The sequence below is a fragment of the Tachyglossus aculeatus genome, chromosome 1 (genome assembly GCF_015852505.1).
Source record: "Tachyglossus aculeatus isolate mTacAcu1 chromosome 1, mTacAcu1.pri, whole genome shotgun sequence".
NCBI lineage: Eukaryota > Metazoa > Chordata > Mammalia > Monotremata > Tachyglossidae > Tachyglossus > Tachyglossus aculeatus.
The window spans coordinates 103,763,470-103,782,948 of NC_052066.1; the positions used below are offsets into that span (position 1 = coordinate 103,763,470).

General features: G+C 46.1%; 1 protein-coding gene across 1 annotated transcript in view; it reads left to right on the plus strand.

The window, feature by feature from the left end:
* Positions 1-19,479, plus strand: part of RNF13 (ring finger protein 13) — a 370,693-nt gene that overhangs the window by 120,032 nt on the left and 231,182 nt on the right. The window contains exon 4 of the mRNA XM_038750328.1: positions 17,749-17,874. Within this exon, the coding sequence (XP_038606256.1) occupies positions 17,749-17,874 (126 nt within the window). The remainder of the gene's footprint in view (positions 1-17,748; positions 17,875-19,479) is intronic.

Below are 19,479 nucleotides of genomic sequence, written 5' to 3' on the forward strand. Positions count from 1 at the left end.
TGTTATGCCCTTACCCTGTGTCAGGCACTGCACTAAGCCCTGGAGTAGATACAAGCTAATCAGGTTGGACACAGTCCCTGTCCCACATGGGGCTCCATTTTACAGATGAGGGAACTGAGGCACAGAGTAGTGAAGTGACTTGCCCGACGTCTCTCAGACAACCTCGGTGGACGTTATTTGGATCTGGGTTTTTACCTCTGCTCTGGGGAGCGGGGCATTTGGGGATCGTTTCGGAGGCAGGAATAAAGCAGAGCCTCCGTGAATTCTCTGTTGCCGTTTGACGTTGGAAAAATCAATTCATTGGACCCCCTCAGTAACCTTGACATTTCTATTTTGGTAAACTGCTTTGTAACACTTAATTCTTGGTCAGCGAGGAGAAGTCTCAGTCCTTGGACTGGAAGCTTACTTGAGGAGGAGAGCCTGCATCATCTATGTAAAGTACCTTTTCAGTGTTCCAGAGGGTTTACCATTGTTAGCTTTTGGGATAGCTAATATAATAATAATAATAATAATAATGGTATTTGTTAAGCGCTTACTATGTGCAAAGCACTGTTCTAAGCGCTGGGGAGATACAAGGTGATCAGGTTGTCCCACGTGGGGCTCACAGTCTTAAACCCCATTTTCCAGATGAGGGAACTGAGGCACAGAGAAGTTAAGTGACTTGCCCAAAGTCACACAGCTGACAATCAGCGGAGCCGGGATTTGAACCCCTGACCTCTGACTCTCAAGCCCGGGCTCTTTCCACTGAGCCACACTGCTTCTCATAATATGGTGTTTAAGGGAAATTTTCATTTGCTCCGTAAGTACCCAGGCCAGACGTAGAGCTGCTTTAAAAGTTTCAGGTGTCAATTTAAACATTTAAAATGTTAAATTTTAGACTGACTTTTTGCAAGTTTGTTTTTTGTGCAGTCACCTTGGACTGTTTTACTGTATTATGATTTTCAGGCTATTTCCAAATAGTCATCTATAACTGTTTCCCTTACTATGCTAACCCTTTGAAGGAGAATATACAGATTTTTACATACTTAAGAATAAGCATAAGCATAAGAATAATATTGCATATATTAATACATACATGCATATAGTAATAATAATAATTTTGGTATTTGTTAAGCGCTTACTATGTACAAAGCACTGTTTTAAGCACTGGGGAGGATACAAGGTGATCAGGTTGTCCCATGTGGGGCTCACAATCTTAATCCCCATTTTACAGGTGAGGTAACTGAGGCACAGAGAAGTTAAGTGACTTGCCCAAAGTCACACAAGCTGACAAGTGGCGGAGCCGGGATTTGAACCCATGACCTCCGACTCCCAAGCCCGTGCTCTTTCCACTGAGCCATGCTGCTTCTCTATGTAAGGATATATATATACACATGCATGTATATACACATGCATGTATACATATGTATATATGTAGGGTATATATATATATATATACTCACATATATAGGTATATACACACATATGCATACATACATATATACATACTTAAGGATAAGCCTGCTCTGGGGTAAAGAAAGTAAAATTTCCCTTGACAATCAAGTTGTAGTGTTATGATTTTTCAGTTACCTGTGAGCATTTCAGCTCAGAACCATTTCACATCAATCAGTGCTTTTGTGTGTTTTAAACTAGAATTTCATTTAGATCCAAAAATTGAGATGGATGTTAGGTGGGAAGTGCTTCATCAGTCTTTTTAAACACAGGTGAGGGGACCCATTGCATTATGAAAGTGGAATGCTAGGCACTAAAGACATTTGTTTTTATTCCACGTAATGTGAGTGGAACCATTGTGGTTCACAAAGGTAAAGATCATTTATGTTCACTTTAAGAGTTTCCCCAATTTATGTAGCATACATAAAAAAATAAAGCACGCAGACTGGGTTTTGGAGGCAGTGAAATACTAAATCTCAAATCACAGCTTAGAGCAGTGTTACAACCAACTAAAATGCGGTGATTTACCAGACGTCTGAGGGCACAATTACAGATGTGTCAGTTCCAGCTTTGTCAGTTATGTCAAAATTAACACTTTGTATCTCAGTAGAACCTTTGAGTAGAATGATTTGCGCTATGTATTATTGGGATTTTGGAAAAAATCAATGAAGAAGTCAGAGATCAAGCTCATAGTTTCCCTCCAGTTTTAAGGCTTCTGCCCCTTAAACTTCATTATCTGTCTCTCCCGTACACCGGGTGCGGACGGCTTGTCTGGTATCTTTCTACCCCAGCACTTAATACAGTGCTTTCCAAATAATAAGCGCTTAACAAATCCCACAACTGTCAGTACTGTTATTGTTTTGAGAGCCTGTGGGAGAAATAAATTGCAAGATTGGGATGAGGATGGGAGAGAGCTTAGTAATTCATTTTAACGAGCAGAAAGACTGTTCTAGATCTTATCCTCTGCAGGGCACTTCCTTTGCTCCGACACTCATGTCCAAGAGAGCCGATGGCAGGAATCCAAGGCTGACTTGGACCATTTTAAATTCATCCTCACCTATCTCTTCTCTCTCCTCTGCTCGGCAACAGCACTTCTCATCCCTTATTAGCCTTCCTTCCCACTGCCTTTAACTGACCTGAAAACCCCAGGACCTGTACAGTTTCTGCCTTCTCACCTTTGAAGATCTTGCCAGCTAGTTTATCAACAAAATGAAGTCATCGAACGTGCCCTCCCCCAAGTCTCCCATTAACCTCTTCAGTTTTCTTCTATGCCCCAACCACTTTCTCACCTCGTGTGGCTATTTCTCAAAAGAAAATCTTCCCCTTTCACACCTCTAAAAACACTGGCACCCGCTCTCCTTCCCTGTCTGACCTCCATCTGTAGCCACTCACTCTTGGATGCCTCCTCCTCTCCCTCTTGCCTTTAAAACTGCTTACATCATCCCTTTATAGATTTTAAAAAATCAGAAAACTTCTCTATACTCCATGCAGCTATGTCCGATCTCCCTTTTTTGAAAAAACAGAAAACACACCAAAAAAACCCTCTGGTGTTTGATCAGAGAAGCAGCGTGGCTAATCAGTCAATCAATCGTATTTATTGAGCGCTTACTGTGTGCAGAGCACTGTACTAAGCGCTTGGGAAGTACAAATTGGCAACATATAGAGACAGTCCCTACCCAACAGTGGGCTCACAGTCTAAAAGGGGGAGACGGAGAACAAAACCAAACATACTAACAAAATAAAATAAATAAAAAGTGGAACAAGCACGGGCTTGGCAGTCAGAGGTCCCAGGTTCAAATCCCGGTTCTGCCAATTGTCAGCTGTGTGACTTTGGGCAAGTCACTTAACTTCTCTGTGCCTCAGTTACCTCACCTGTAAAATGGGGATGAAAACTGTGAGCCCCAAGTGGGAAAACCTGATCACCTTGTCTCCTCCCCAGCGCTTAGAACAGTGCTTTGCACATAGTAAGCACTTAACAAATGCCATTATTATTATTATTATTATTATTGTTATCAGCGCTAACCATGTGTCAGGCACTGTACTAAGCATTGGGGTAGATACAAGGTAGTCCGGTTGGGCAGAGTCCCTGCCCCACCTACGTCTCACAGTTTTAATTTCCATTTTCCAAATGAGGTAACTGAGGCACCGAGAAGTTAAGTGATTTGTCTGTAGTCACACAGCAGAAACAGGCAGAGCCAGTTTAGAACCCAGGTCCTCAGACTCCCAAGCCACTAAGCCATGCTGCTTCTCCCATTTTGCCAGTCAGTCGATCAGTAGTATCTTATTGAATGTTCACTGTGTGCAGAGCACCGTACTTGGGAGAGTACAGTATAACAGAGTGGATAGACTCATTCCCTGCCCATAATGAGCTTACAGTCTAGAGGGGGAGACAGACATTAGTGTAAATAAATAAATTACGGATAGGTATGTGAGGGCCGAGGGAGGGGTGAATAAAGGGTGCAATCCAAGTGCAAGGGCGACACAGAAGGGAGTGGGTGAAGAGGAAAGGAGGGCTTAGTCAGGGAAGGCCTCTTGGAAGAGATGTGCCTTCAGTGAGGCTTTGAAGGAGGGGAGAGTAATTGTCAGATATGAAGAGGGAGGGCATTCAGGTCAGGATGTGGGCAAGAGATCGGCGGCATGATAGACGAAATTAGGTATTAGAGGAGTGAAGCGTGTGGACTGAGCTGTAGTAATAATACTAATAATAATAGTATTTATTAAGTACGTACTATGTGCAAAGCACTGTTCTAAGCACTGGGGAGGTTACAAGGTGATCAGGTTGAGGTGGGAGAGGGCAAGGTGTTTGAGTGCTTTAAAGCCGACGGTAAGGAATTTTGTTTGATGAGGAGGTAGGTGGGAAACCACTGGTGGTTTTTGAGTGGGGAGCCATGGACTGAAGGATTTTGAAGAAAAACCATCTGGGCCAAAGTGTGAAATATTGACTGGAGTGGGGAGAGACAGGCGGCAGGAAGGTTAGCAAAGAGGTTGTTGTGGTATTCGAGGTGGATTAACCTGGTAGTTGTTTGGATGGAGAAGAAAGGGCGGATTTTAGCAATGTTATGAAGGTTCAACCGACAGGATTTGGTGAGAGACGAAATATATTCACTCATTCAATTGTATTTATTGAGTGCTTACTGTGTGCAGAGCACTGTACTAAGCGCTTGGGAAGTACAAGTTGGCAACATGTGGGTTGAATGAGAGAGATGTTAGGTTAGCACCAAGGTTCTCCCTTGTTTAATATTTCTCATGCACTTTACCCATCATGCAGTGGTATTTATTAATCTTTTGTGGTATTTGTTAAAGCGCTGACGACGTGTCAGGCACTGTACCAAGTGCTGGGGGAGATACAAGATTATCAGGTTGGACACAATCCATGTCCCACGTGGGGCACACGTCTTTATCCCCATTTTGCCGATGACGTAACTGAGGCGCAGAGAAGTTGAATGACTTGCCCACGCAACAGAGAAGTGGGGGAGTCAGAATTAGAACCCAGGTCCTTCTAATTCCCAGGCCCATGCTTTGTCCACTAGGCCAGCTCCTTCTCCATTTATTGAATGCTTATTGTGTGCAGAGCACTGTATTAAGCACTGGGGAGAGGAAAGTAAAATATGTAGTTATGATCTCTGCCCTCGAGGCTTCTACATTCTGACAGAAGTACTTAGTACAGTGCTCTGCATGTTGAAGGCGCTCAGTAAATATTATTAATTCATTGCTCTTGACTTGGAAATATTTTCTATCTGGAATTGGCTTTACCCCTAATGACCAGGCCGTGTGCTTTATTGAGAAAATTGAAACCATCAGGAGTGATCTCCCTAAAAATCTCCCCTGCTCCTCTCCAGTCCCTTCCTATGCCTGCCGCTTCAACTCTCCCATCTTTCCCAGCAATATCTCGAAAGATCTCCTGCTTCCTCTCAAAATCCACCCCTTCTGCCTGTACATCTGACCCCATCCCTTCGCACCTTATCATAGCCCTTGCCCCATTCTGTCTTCTCTCCGTGAGAGCCATCTTCAACCATTCGCTCTCCAATGGCTTTTCCCCGCACCGCTTTCAGATAGCTTCATATTTTCCCGTCTTTCCCAGCAATATCTCTAAAGATCTCCTGCTTCCTCTCAAAATCCACCCCTTCTGCCTGTTCATCTGACCCCATCCCTTCGCACCTTATCATAGCACTTGCCCCATTCTGTCTTCCCTCCGTGACAGCCATCTTCAGCCGTTCACTCTCCAATGGCTTTTCCCTGCACCACTTTCAGATAGCTTCATGTTTTCCAGTCTTTCCCAGCAATATCTCGAAAGATCTCCTGCTTCCTCTCAAAATCCACCCCTTCTGCCTGTTCATCTGACCCCATCCCTTTGCACCGTATCATAGCACTTGCCCCTTTCTGTCTTCCCTCTGTGACAGCCATCTTCAACCATTCGCTCTCCAATGGCTTTTCCCCGCGCCGCTTTCAGATAGCTTCATCTTTTCCCATCTTTCCCAGCAATATCTTGAAATATCTCTTGCTTCCTCTCAAAATCCAGCCCTTCTGCCTGTTCATCTGACCCCATCCCTTCGCACCTTATCATAGCACTTGCCCCATTCTGTCTTCCCTCCGTGACAGCCATCTTCAACCGTTCGCTCTCCAATGGCTTTTTCCCGCACCGCTTTCAGATAGCTTTATGTTTTCCCATCTTTCCCAGCAATATCTCGAAAGATCTCCTGCTTCCTCCCAAAATCCACCCCTTCTGCCTGTTCATCTGACCCCATCCCTTCCCACCTTATCATAGCACTTGCCCCTTTCTGTTTTCCCTCCGTGACAGCCATCTTCAACTATTCGCTCTCCAATGGCTTTTCCCCACACCGCTTTCAGATAGCTTCATGTTTTCCCGTCTTTCCCAGCAATATCTCTAAAGATCTCCTGCTTCCTCCCAAAATCCACCCCTCCTGCCTGTTCATCTGACCCCATCCCTTCGCACCTTATCATAGCACTTGCCCCTTTCTGTCTTCCCTCCGTGACAGCCATCTTCAGCCGTTCACTCTCCAATGGCTTTTCCCTGCACCACTTTCAGATAGCTTCATGTTTTCCAGTCTTTCCCAGCAATATCTCGAAAGATCTCCTGCTTCCTCCCAAAATCCACCCCTTCTGCCTGTTCATCTGACCCCATCCCTTTGCACCTTATCATAGCACTTGCCCCTTTCTGTCTTCCCTCCGTGACAGCCATCTTCAACCATTCGCTCTCCAATGGCTTTTCCCCGCGCCGCTTTCAGATAGCTTCATCTTTTCCCATCTTTCCCAGCAATATCTTGAAATATCTCTTGCTTCCTCTCAAAATGCACCCCTTCTGCGTGTACATCTGACTCCATCACTTCGCACCTTATCACAGCACTTGCTCCTTTCTGTCTTCCCTCCGTGACAGCCATCTTCAACCGTTCGCTCTCCAATGGCTTTTTCCCGCACCGCTTTCAGATAGCTTTATGTTTTCCTGTCTTTCCCAGCAATATCTCGAAAGATCTCCTGCTTCCTCCCAAAATCCACCCCTTCTGCCTGTTCATCTGACCCCATCCCTTCGCACCTTATCATAGCACTTGCCCCTTTCTGTCTTCCCTCCGTGACAGCCATCTTCAACTATTCGCTCTCCAATGGCTTTTCCCCACACCGCTTTCAGATAGCTTCATGTTTTCCCGTCTTTCCCAGCAATATCTCTAAAGATCTCCTGCTTCCTCTCAAAATCCACCCCTCCTGCCTGTTCATCTGACCCCATCCCTTCGCACCTTATCATAGCACTTGCCCCTTTCTGTCTTCCCTCCGTGACAGCCATCTTCAACCGTTCGCTCTCCAATGGCTTTTCCCCGCGCCGCTTTCAGGTAGCTTCATGTTTTCCCGTCTTTCCCAGAAATATCTCTAAAGATCTCCTGCTTCCTCTCAAAATCCACCCCTTCTGCCTGCACATCTGACCCCATCCCTTCACACCTTATCATAGCACTTGCTCCTTTCTGTCTTCCCTCTGTGACAGCCATCTTCAACTATTCACTCTCCAATGGCTTTTCCCCGCACCGCTTTCAGATAGCTTCATCTTTTCCCGTCTTTCCCAGCAATATCTTGAAAGATCTCCTGCTTCCTCTCAAAATCCACCCCTTCTGCCTGTACATCTGACCCCATGCCTTCGCACCTTATCATAGCACTTGCCCCTTTCTGTCTTCCCTCCGTGACATCCATCTTCAACCGTTCGCTCTCCAGTGGCTTTTCCCTGCACCACTTTCAGATATCCTCATGTTGTCCCTATCCTAAAAAAAACCCCTCCCGTGACCCCTCGACTCCTTCCAGGTATTCTACTGTTCTCTTCAAACTCCTTGAGTTGTCTTCTCCCACTGTCTCAAGTTCCTCCCCTCCAATTCTCTTCTTGACCCCCTTCAACCTGGCTTCTGCCCCCTGCATTCCAGAGAAACTGCCCTCTCAAAGGTCACAAATGAGCCTTTCTTGCCAAATCCAACAGCCTCCGCTCCATCCTAATAATCGTCCTCTGACACCGCGGACCACCCCCTTCTCCTGGAAACATTATCCAACCTTGACTTCAGTGACACTGTCCTCGCCCAGTTCTTAGAGAAGCAGCGTGACTCAGTGGAAAGAGCACGGACTTTGGGGTCAGAGGTCATGGGTTCAAATCCCGGCTCCGCCGGTTGTCAGCTGTGTTACTTTGGGCAAGTCACTTCACTTCTCTGGGCCTCAGTGACCTCATCTGTAAAATGAGGATAAAGACTGTGAGCCCCCCATGGGGCAACCTGATCACCTTGTAACCTCCCCAGCACTTAGAACAGTGCTTTGCGCATAGTAAGCACTTACTAAATGCCATCATTATTATTCTTCTTCTCTTATCTCTCTCTGCCCGCTCATTCTCAGGCTTTTTCGCAGGCTCCTCCTCTGCCTCCCGCCCCCTTAACTGCGGGAGACCCCCAGGGCTCAGTTCTGGGTGCCCTTCTGTTCTCCGTCTACACCCATTCCCTTGGAGAACTCGTTCGCTCCCATGACTTCAACTACCGTCTCTATGCGTATGATTCCCAAATGTACATCCTGATCTCTCTCCTTCTCTGCAGTCTCTCATTTCCACTTGCTTTAAGGACATCTCTACTTGGATGTCCTCCTGTCACGTCAAACTTCACATGTCCAAAACAGAACTCATCTTCCCACCCAAACGCTGTCCTCCCCGTGACTTTCCTGTCACTGTAGATAGCACCACCGTCCTCCCTGTCTCTCAAGCCTCTAACCTCTGTGTTACCCTTTCATTCATCCCGCATATTCAGTGTCGCCAAATCCCGTCGGTTCAACCTGCCCGGCATCGCTAAAATCTGCCCTTTTCTGTTCCTCCAGACTGCTACCATTTTAATCCCAGTACTTATCCTGTCCCGCTTTGATTACTGCATCAGCCTCCTTGCTGGACCTCTCCTTGTCTCCTGCCTCTCCCGACTCCAGTTCCTACTTCCCTCTGCTTCCTGGATCATTTCTTTGCAAATAGGTTCAGTCTGTGTTTCCCCGCTCCTCAGGAACCTCCAGTGGCTGCATATCCACCTCCGCATCCAACAGAAACTCCTTACCACCGGCTTTAAAACACTTAATCACCTTGCCTTCTCCTACCTTCTACATCATTTATTCATTTAGACTGTGAGCCCGTCGTTGGGGAGGGACCGTCTCTATATGTTGCCGACTTGGACTTCCCAAGTGCTCTGCACACAGTAAGTGCTCAATAAATACGATTGAGTGAATGAATTTATATTAATCTCTGTAGTATTCAGTCTTATTAATTGAGCGCTTATGAATGAATTTATATCAATCTCTGTAGTATTCAGTCTTATTGAGCGCTTACTGCGTGCAGAGCACTGTACTAAGTGCTTGGGAAGTACAAATCGGCAACATATAGAGACGGTCCCTACCTAACAACAGGCTCACAGTATAGTCATTCATTCATTCAATCAATCATATGTATTGAGCGCTTACTGTGTGCAGAGCACTGTACTAAGCACTTGGGAAGTACAAATTGGCAACAAATAGAGACGGTCCCTACCCAACAACAGGCTCACAGTATAGTCATTCATTCATTCAATCGTATGTATTGAGCGCTTACTGTGTGCAGAGCACTGTACTAAGCGCTTGGGAAGTACAAATCGGCAACATATAGAGACGGTCCCTACCCAACAACAGGTTCACAGTATATTCATTCATTCATTCAATCGTATTTATTGATGCTTACTGTGTGCAGAGCACTGTACTAAGCGCTTGGGAAGTACAGATCGGCAACATATAGAGACGGTCCCTACCCAACAACAGGCTCTCAGTATAGTCATTCATTCATTCAATCGTATGTATTGAGCACTTACTGTGTGCAGAGCACTGTACTAAGCGCTTGGGAAGTACAAAACGGAGACATATAGAGACGGTCCCTACCCAACAACAGGCTCACAGTATAGTCATTCATTCATTCAATCATATTTATTGAGCGCTTACTCTGTGCAGAGCACTAGTACTAAGCGCTTGGGAAGTACAAATCGGCAACGTATAGAGACGGTCCCTACCCAACAACAGGCTCACAGTATAGTCATTCATTCATTCAATCGTATGTATTGAGCGCTTACTGTGTGCAGAGCACTGTACTAAGTGCTTGGGAAGTACAAATCGGCAACGTAGAGAGACGGTCCCTACCCAACAACAGGCTCACAGTATAGTCATTCATTCATTCAATCGTATGTATTGAGCGCTTACTGTGTGCAGAGCACTGTACTAAGCGCTGGGGAAGTACAAATCGGCAACATATAGAGACGGTCCCTACCCAACAACAGGTTCACAGTATATTCATTCATTCATTCAATCGTATTTATTGATGCTTACTGTGTGCAGAGCACTGTACTAAGCGCTTGGGAAGTACAAATCGGCAACATAGAGAGACGGTCCCTACCCAACAACAGGCTCACAGTATATGACTTTAGGTGGAGGAGGTAAGGGGGAGGCTCAGAAGGAGATACAGTGGGAGTAGTGAAACACTAAAACCTTGAAACGGCATAAGGAATAAGGACATTTACCCGAGGCACAAAATAAGAATAAGTTGGTGGGGAGCTGTGGCGAGAGGAGCAGATTTTCCCCTCACGATTCAGTTTTCAGCCGAGGCTACCTACCCATTAGCTTTCCCAAGTTAGATGAGCTCTCACGCTGCTACACAACATCCTCAACACAAACACACACACAAAAAAACCCCAAACGAGTACCCTCTCAACTGTAAGTTAAGTAAGTTAAGAGAAGCAGCGCGGCTCAGTGGAAAGAGCCCGGGCTTTGGAGTCAGAGGTCGTGGGTTCAAATCCCGGCTCCGCCACTTGTCAGCTGTGTGACTTTGGGCAAGTCACTTCAGTTCTCTGGTCCTCAGCTACCTCATCTGTAAAATGGGGACTAAGACTGTGAGCCCCGCTGTGGGACAACCTGATCACCTTGTAACCCCTCCAGCGCTTAGAACAGTGCTTTGCACATAGTAAGCGCTTAGTAAATGCCATCATCATTATTATTATTAAGTTAAGAGCAGCAGTGTGGCTTAGTGGCAAGAGCCCGGGCTTGGGAATCAGTGGTCGTGGGTTCTAATTCCGACTCTGCCACTTAGCAGCTGTGTGATTATGGGCAAGTCACTTAACTTCTCTGTGCCTCAGTTACCTCATCTGTAAAATGGGGATTAAGACCGTGAGCCCCGCGGGGGACAACGTGATTACCTTGTATCTATCCCAGCACTTAGAACAGTGCTTGGCACATAGTAAGTGCTTAACAAATGCCATTATTATTATTATTATTCATTCATTCATTAGTATTTATTGAGCACTTACTGTGTGCAGAGCACTGTACTAAGCGCTGGGGAAGTACAAGTCGGCAACATATAGAGACGGTCCCTACCCAACAGCGGGCTCACAGTCTAGAAGGGGGAGACAGACGGCAAAACAAAACATGGAGACAGGTGTCAAAATCATCAGAACAAATGGAATTACAGCTATATGCACATCATTAACAAAATAAATAGAATAATAAATATGTGCAAGTAAAATAAATAGAGTAATAAGTCTCTACAAATATATATATACAAGTGCTGTGGGGAGGGGAAGGAGGTAGGGCAGAGTGGGGGATGGGGAGGAGGAGAGGAAAAAGGGGGCTCAGTGTGGGAAGGCCTCCTGGAGGAGGTGAGCTCTCAGTAGGGATTTGAAGGGAGGAAGAGAGCTAGCTTGGCGGATGGGTAGAGGGAGGCCATTATTAAGTTCACTGTGGGCAGAGAACGTGTCGACCAACTCAGTTATGTTGTACTTTTCCAAGCACTTAATACAATGTTCTGCACACAGTAATTACTCAACAGATACAATCTGTTGACTGATTGATTGTTAGAAAGCTTCCTGGTGGAACGTGATTTTAGTAGCGATTTTGTGAAGCCGTGAGACTGAGTGGAAAGACCACAGGCTTGGGAGTCAGAGGACCCGGGTCCTAATTCCGGCCCTACCACTTGTCTGCTGTGTGACCTTGGGCAAGTCATGTAACTTCAGTGAGCCTCAGTTACCTCATCTGTAAAATGGGGATTAAGGGTGTGAGCCCCACGTGGGATATAAGTTGTGTCCAACCTGATTTTCCTGTATCAACCCCAGTGCTTAGTAGGGTGCTTGCACGTAGTAAGCGCTTAAGAAATACAATAAAAAAATGGGAGAGCAGTAGTGTGCTCTCATATATCTATTTATATATATCTCATATATATATATAGATATATCTCATATATGATATATGTATATATCATATATAGATATCTCACATATCTATTACATATCTATTCTATTTATTTTACATATCTATTCTATTTATTTTATTTTGTTAGTATGTTTTGGTTTTGTTCTCTGTCTCCCCCTTTTTAGACAGTGAGCCCACTGTCGGGTAGGGACCGTCTCTATATGTTGCCAACTTGTACTTCCCAAGCGCTTAGTACAGTGCTCTGCGCACAGTAAGCGCTCAATAAATACGATTGATTGATTGATTGATAGTGTGCTGGATATGAAAGGAAAGAGAGTTCCAGGCGGTAGGTGATGAGACCAACGGTCATTGAATAGGTTCATTCATTCATTCAGTCAGTCATTCGTATTTATTGAGTGCTTACTGTGTGCAGAGCACTGTACTAAGCGCTTGGGGAGTACAAGTTGGGTTGGTATTTGAAGTGCAAACTGTGTGAACTGGGGTGTAGTGAGAGAAGAATAAAGATAGCATTGTGGCATAGAGGAAAAACCCAGCACTGGAAGTTGGAGGACACAGCTTCATGTCTGTAATTTATTCATTTATTTTAATGTCTGTCTCATCCTCTAAACTGTAAGCCGGTCATGGTCAGGTAATGTGTCTACCAACTCTGTTATATTGCATTTTGCCAAGCACTTATTACACTGCTCTGCACACCACCAGCCCTCAATAGATACCATTGATTAATTCTCACCCTGGCTCCGCCCCTTGTCTACCGCATGACCTTGGACAAGTCATTTAACCTCCTTCAGTTTTTCCATTTGTAAAATTCGGATGATAATACCTGACCACCCTGTCCCTGCCTCACAGGGTGTTGTGAGGGCTAAATTGAGATAAACGATATAAGGTGCTGTGGTAATAAAAGCACTAAGTAGAACTAAGTTCATGAGTTTGGTCCAATGCTATGTACACAGTAAGTACAGCAAGAGAAACAGCGTAGGGCTTGGGAGGCAGAGGTTGTGGGTTCTAATCCTAGCTCCTCCACTTGTCTGCTGTGTGACCATGGGCAAGCCACTTAACTTCTCTGGGTCTCAGTTACTTCATCTGTCAAATAGGGATTCGAACTGTGAGCCCCACGTGGGGCAACCTGATTACACTGTACGACCCCAGCAATCAATCAATCAATCGTATTTATTGAGCGCTTACTATGTGCAGAGCACTGTACTAAGCGCTTGGGAAGTACAAATTGGCAACATATAGAGACAGTCCCTACCCAACAGTGGGCTCACAGTCTAAAAGGGGGGGGAGACAGAGAACAAAACCAACTTAGAACAAAAACCAACAAAAACTTAGAACAGTGCTCGACACATAGTAAGAGCTTGACAAATACCGTAATTATCATTATTATTACTGGATAAATGCCATTAATTGATAGCGGCAAGAGTGCTGATGGAGAGTCTGAAAGCCTGCCGTGTGGAGTTTCTGAAAGTGTGGAGACGTGAGACCAACAGCGTCGTAGAAAAATGATTTGGGCTATTAAGGGTGTAGTGGAGAGGAGAGAGGCCGAAGGCAGGGAGGCCAGCAAGGAGGCTGATGATGTGATCAATCAATCAATCAATCAATCAATCGTATTTATTGAGCGCTTACTATGTGCAGAGCACTGTACTAAGCACTTGGGAAGTACAAATTGGCAACACATAGAGACCGTCCCTACCCAACAGTGGGCTCACAGTCTAAAAGGGGGGAGACAGAGAACAGAACCAAACATACCAACAAAATAAAATAAATAGGATAGAAATGTACAAGTAAAATAAATAAATAAATAAATAAATAGAGTAATAAATATGTACAACCATATATACATATATACAGGTGCTGTGGGGAAGGGAAGGAGGTAAGACGGGGGATGGAGGGGGGACGAGGGGGAGAGGAAGGAAGGGGCTCAGTCTGGGAAGGCCTCCTGGAGGAGGTGAGCTCTCAGCAGGGCCTTGAAGGGAGGAAGAGAGCTAGCTTGGCGGAGGGGCAGAGGGAGGGAGGGCATTCCAGGCCCGGGGGAGGATGTGGGCCGGGGATCGATGGCAGGACAGGCGAGAACGAGGTACAGTGAGGAGATTAGCGGCGGAGGAGCGGAGGGTGCGGGCTGGGCAGTAGAAGGAGAGAAGGGAGGTGAGGTAGGAGGGGGCGAGGGGATGGATGGAGAGCCTTGAAGCCCAGGGTGAGGAGTTTCTGCCTGATGCGCAGATTGATCGGTAGCCATTGGAGGTTTTTGAGGAGGGGAGTAACATGCCCAGAGTGTTTCTGGACAAAGATAATCCGGGCAGCGGCATGAAGTATGGATTGAAGTGGAGAGAGACACGAGGATGGGAGATCAGAGAGAAGGCTGGTGCAGTAGTCCAGACGGGATAGGATGAGAGCTTGAATGAGCAGGGTAGCAGTTTGGATGGAGAGGAAAGGGCAGATCTTGGCAATGTTGCGGAGCTGAGACCGGCATATTTTGGTGACGGCTTGGATGTGAGGGGTGAATGAGAGAGCGGAGTCGAGGATGACACCAAGGTTGCGGGCTTGTGAGACAGGAAGGATGGTAGTGCCGTCAACAGAGATGGGAAAGTCAGGGAGAGGACAAGGTTTGGGAGGGAAGACAAGGAGCTCAGTCTTCGACATGTTGAGCTTTAGGTGGCGGGCGGACATCCAGATGGAGATTTCCTGAAGGCAGGAGGAGATGCGAGCCTGGAGGGAGGGGGAGAGAGCAGGGGCAGAGATGGAGATCTGGGTGTCATCAGCGTAGAGATGAGAGTTGAAGCCGTGGGAGCGAATGAGGTCACCAAGGGAGTGAGTGTAGATTGAGAACAGAAGGGGACCAAGCACTGAACCTTGGGGAACCCCCACAGTAAGAGGATGGGAGGGGGAGGAGGAGCCTGCAAAAGAGACTGAGAAAGAACGACCGGAGAGATAAGAGGAGAACCAGGAGAGGACGGAGTCTGTGAAGCCAAGGTCGGATAGCGTGTTGAGGAGAAGGGGGTGGTCCACAGTGTCAAAGGCAGCTGAGAGGTCGAGGAGGATTAGGACAGAATATGAGCCGTTGGATTTAGCAAGCAGGAGGTCATTGGTGACCTTTGAGAGGGCAGTTTCCGTGGAATGAAGGGGACGGAAGCCAGACTGGAGGGGGTCGAGGAGAGAGTTGTTGTTGAGGAATTCTAGGCAGTGCGTGTAGACAACTCGTTCAAGGAAGTACTTGAACTTTTTGATGATGTGGCAAGTACTTGGGCCACTGTGCTGGCAGTTTGGATGGAGAGGAAGGTGCAGGTTGTAGAGGCGTTGCGAAGATAGAACGGATGGAATTTGGTGACCGATCGAATTTCAGGTTGAAGGAGAGAGACGAGTCAAGGATAGTGCCCCATCTGTGGGCTTGTGAAGCAGGAAGGATGGAGGAGTTTTCTGCAGTGATGGGAGAGTTGAGGGGAAGAGAGGCTCTTGGTGGGAAGATGGGGGGTGTTCAGTTGTAGACACGTTCAGTTCGAGATGTTCGGGGGGCATCCGGGTAGACCCGTCCTGAAGGTGGGAGGAAATACGGGACTGCAGATAGCGGGAGAGGTCAGGGCCGGATGTGCAGAGAAATGGCCACTGAGGCTGTGGGAGAGGCTGTAACTATGTAATATGTTGGTGCGTATTTATTACTGTATTTATTTTATTGGTACATATTTATTCTATTTATTTTATTGTGTTAATGCATTTTGTTTTGTTGTCTGTCTCCCCCTTCTAGACCGTGAGCCCACTGTTGGGTAGGGACCGTCTCTATCTGTGGCCAGCTTGTACTTCCCAAGCGCTTAGTACAGTGTTCTGCACACAGTAAGCGCTCAATAAATGTGATTGAATGAATTGAATGAATGAATGAATGTAAATGGAGGACAGAAGGGGACCCAGCCGTAAGGGACCACCATGATAGGGGAGGGGGCAGAGGAGGAGCCAGTGAGGAAGAGACGGAGAATAATGGTCCGCTGTGGACCATTGGACTTAGACTATGTCTAAGTCATTGGACTAAGTCTAATGGACTTAGGAGGACCTGGGTTCTAATTCTGACTCCACCACTTGTCTGCTGTAGTACCTTAGTACTTAGAACAGTGCTTTGCACATAGTAAGCGCTTAATAAATGCCATCATTATTATTATTATTACCTTAGGCAAGTCACTTAACTTTTCTATGTCTTAATTTGGGAACTTGTACTTCCCAAGCGCTTAGTACAGTGCTCTGCGCACAGTAAGCGCTCAATAAATACGATTGATTGATTGATTAATTACCTCATCTGTAAAATGAGGGTTAATAATGTAAAACCATGTGGGACATGACTGTGTTCAACCTTATTAGCCTGTATATCCCAGGGTTTAATAGAGTGTCTGGCACACAGTAAGTGCTTAAAAACTACCACTGAAAAAAAGCTGCGCTAAGAAACATATCACTGGTCACGTTAGGCATAAGTAAGCATAAGCACGGTAGGCATAAGTACCAAAAATAATAATTTTGGTACTTGTTAAGCGCTATGTGCCATGCACTGTTCTAAGCACTGGGCTAGATACAAGTCAGTGAGTTTGGACACACAGTTCCTGTCCCAACATGGGGCCCACACACTCTTAATCCCCATTTTACAGATGAGGTAGCCAAGGCCCAGAGAAGTGAAGTGGCTTGCCCAAGGTCAGACAGCAGACATGTGGCAGAGCCAGCATCAGAACCCAGGTCCTTCAAACTCCAAGGCCTGTGCTCTACCCACTGAGTCACTGCTTCTCTAGGAGAAGGAATAGGTTGGAAAACTGGGAGAGGTATTAAAACCTCATCCAAATGGTTAGGGGGATCTCGCCCCTCTATGCTCCTCTAGTATCCTACTTTGGACTCAATAAATCAATCAATTGTATTTATTGAACGCTTACTGTGTGCAGAGCACTGTACTAAGCGCTTGGGAAGGCCAAGTTGGCAACGTATAGAGACGGTCCCTACCCAACAGTGGGCACACAGTCTAGAAGGGGGAGACAGAGAACGAAACCAAACATATTAACAAAATAAAATATATAGAATAGATTTGTACAAGTAAAATAAATAAATAGAGTAATAAATATGTACAAACATATATACAGGTGCTGTGGGGAAGGGAAGGAGGTAAGGCGGGGGAGATGGAGAGAGACTCATTAATTTATCCAAACCACTCTTGAACCTGTTGCTATTTTTCTGCCGTAACAGTTACCTGTAGTGGTGGATTCCTACTCCTTGTCTCCTGCTGTTTGAAGAAGTTCTTTCTTGTATTTATTTTAAGTCTACCCTTGTGGGTACCCCTCATTCCCTCTCTGAGGGATTCGGTCAAGTGCGACTTGGTGCTCTCCATGTTTGTGCATTTTATTATTTTGTAGAGTTGAATCACATTCATTCATTGTCGTATTTATTGAGTGCTTACTGTATGCAGAGCACTGTACTAAGCGCTTGGGAGTCCATCCCTTCTCAGTGTTGGTCTTTCCAGACAGAAGCGTTTCACTTCTCAACTTTGGCTGCCTTTAAAATATGGACCTAAATGAAATGTTCTGCAATCAGAGTGAAACATCATGTCAACACACCTCTCTTTTTCTTTTTCAGGGCTTCCTAATAAATTCAAAACCCGAAAATGCCTGTGAACCCATAGCACCTCCACCCCTGAAAGACAATTCGTCGAGCGCGTTCATTGTGCTTATCAGAAGACTTGACTGTAATTTTGACGTTAAGGTATTGTATGCTGTTTTCATTCCCGATTCACCAGGCAGTTCAACGTGTTCAAAGGTGTACTCAGTTTTCCAGAAGGAATGTATTATTGACGAATTGAGCGTAGCTGGGGGATTCGGGCACGCTGGGTTTCAAATCCGTAGAACTAGGCTCGTCCGCCTTCATCTTCCTCCTCCTCCTCCTCTTGGCCCAGAGTATACACTCAATACTATTGTCGTTGTTATTATTAGTGGTAGTAGTAGTAGTAATAGTAGTAGTATCATCCTCTTATGGCAAAATGTTTTCATATTCCACATGTGCTCTGTCTGTACACTCTTCTTATGCAAAATGGTTCTTTTTTGAGCCCGCTGTTGGGTAGGGACCGTCTCTATATGTTGCCAGCTTGTACTTCCCAAGCGCTTAGTACAGTGCTCTGCACACAGTAAGCGCTCAATAAGTACGATTGAATGAATAAAAAACTGATGGGTGAAAGCAAAGCCTGGGATTAATAGGTTTCACTAATCCTCAATTCACATGTGGACAGATGCTGAAAGCAAAATGAGAATGGGGGAGGAAATGGGGCTGCCACCAGAGAAGGAGGAGAGAGATGGCTTGATGGAGAGGAATGGTTAGCAGGGTCTAGAGGGGGTGTGAGGCGGGGGAAAGAAAGGATAAATCAGGCACTCGGTGGGGGAAGCCTGGTCTGACTTGAAATTACTCAGTCATATTTATTGAGCACTTACTGCGGATGGCTCACTGAACTAAGCGCTTGGGAGAGCAGAGTCGGTCGACACGTTCTCTTCCCACAATGAAGCGACAGTCTCTAGTGGGAGACAGACGTTAATATAAATAAATTTTGGATGTGTGCATAAGTGCCGTGGGGCTGAGGGGAGGGGATGAGGGACATGTGGCAGAGCTGGGATTAGAACCCAGGCCCGTGCTCTTTCTACTAGGCCTCGCTGCTTCTCCATTTTCGTAAAACCAGTGGTCATGTGTTTGGGCGTGTTAGGGGGGGATTTGGGCGGCTAGCGGAGGTTTTTGAGAAGTGGGTGACACGCATGGTGACGTTTGGGAAAAATGTTGTGGGGAGCAGAGTGAAGTGTGGACTGGTGGCAGCGAGGTGAGCTTGGAGGCTGCTGGACCAGTAGTCAAGCTGGACCAGCATAATGACTTTGTGGAGGGAGGAAAGGAAGGGGCGAATCCCGGAAATACTGTGCAGGAAGAACTGCCAACACTTGGAGACAGACCGAATATGGGTGTGGAAAGAAAAGGTGGAAACAAATATAATGCCAAGGCAATGCACTGGAGAGATGGGCAGAGAGGGGAAAGTGATGTGGAGGAGAGGATTTGGAAGGAAAGATGTTTGTTTTTGGACATATTGGGGCGTTGAGGAATCAGTGGGAGGTCCACGCGGAGATATACTGGATGATGTTTGCAGGTTTTTTAAAGTGCTCATTGGGTGCCAAGGAGGAGATACAAGATAATCAGATCATTCACAGTCCCTGACCCTCAGTGGACTCACAGGCTAGTTAGGAGGGAGAAGAGGCACTGATGAAGAAACTGAGGCACAGGGCGGTGAAGTGACCTGCCCACGGTCATACAGCAGGCAAGCGGCCGAGCCGGGATCCG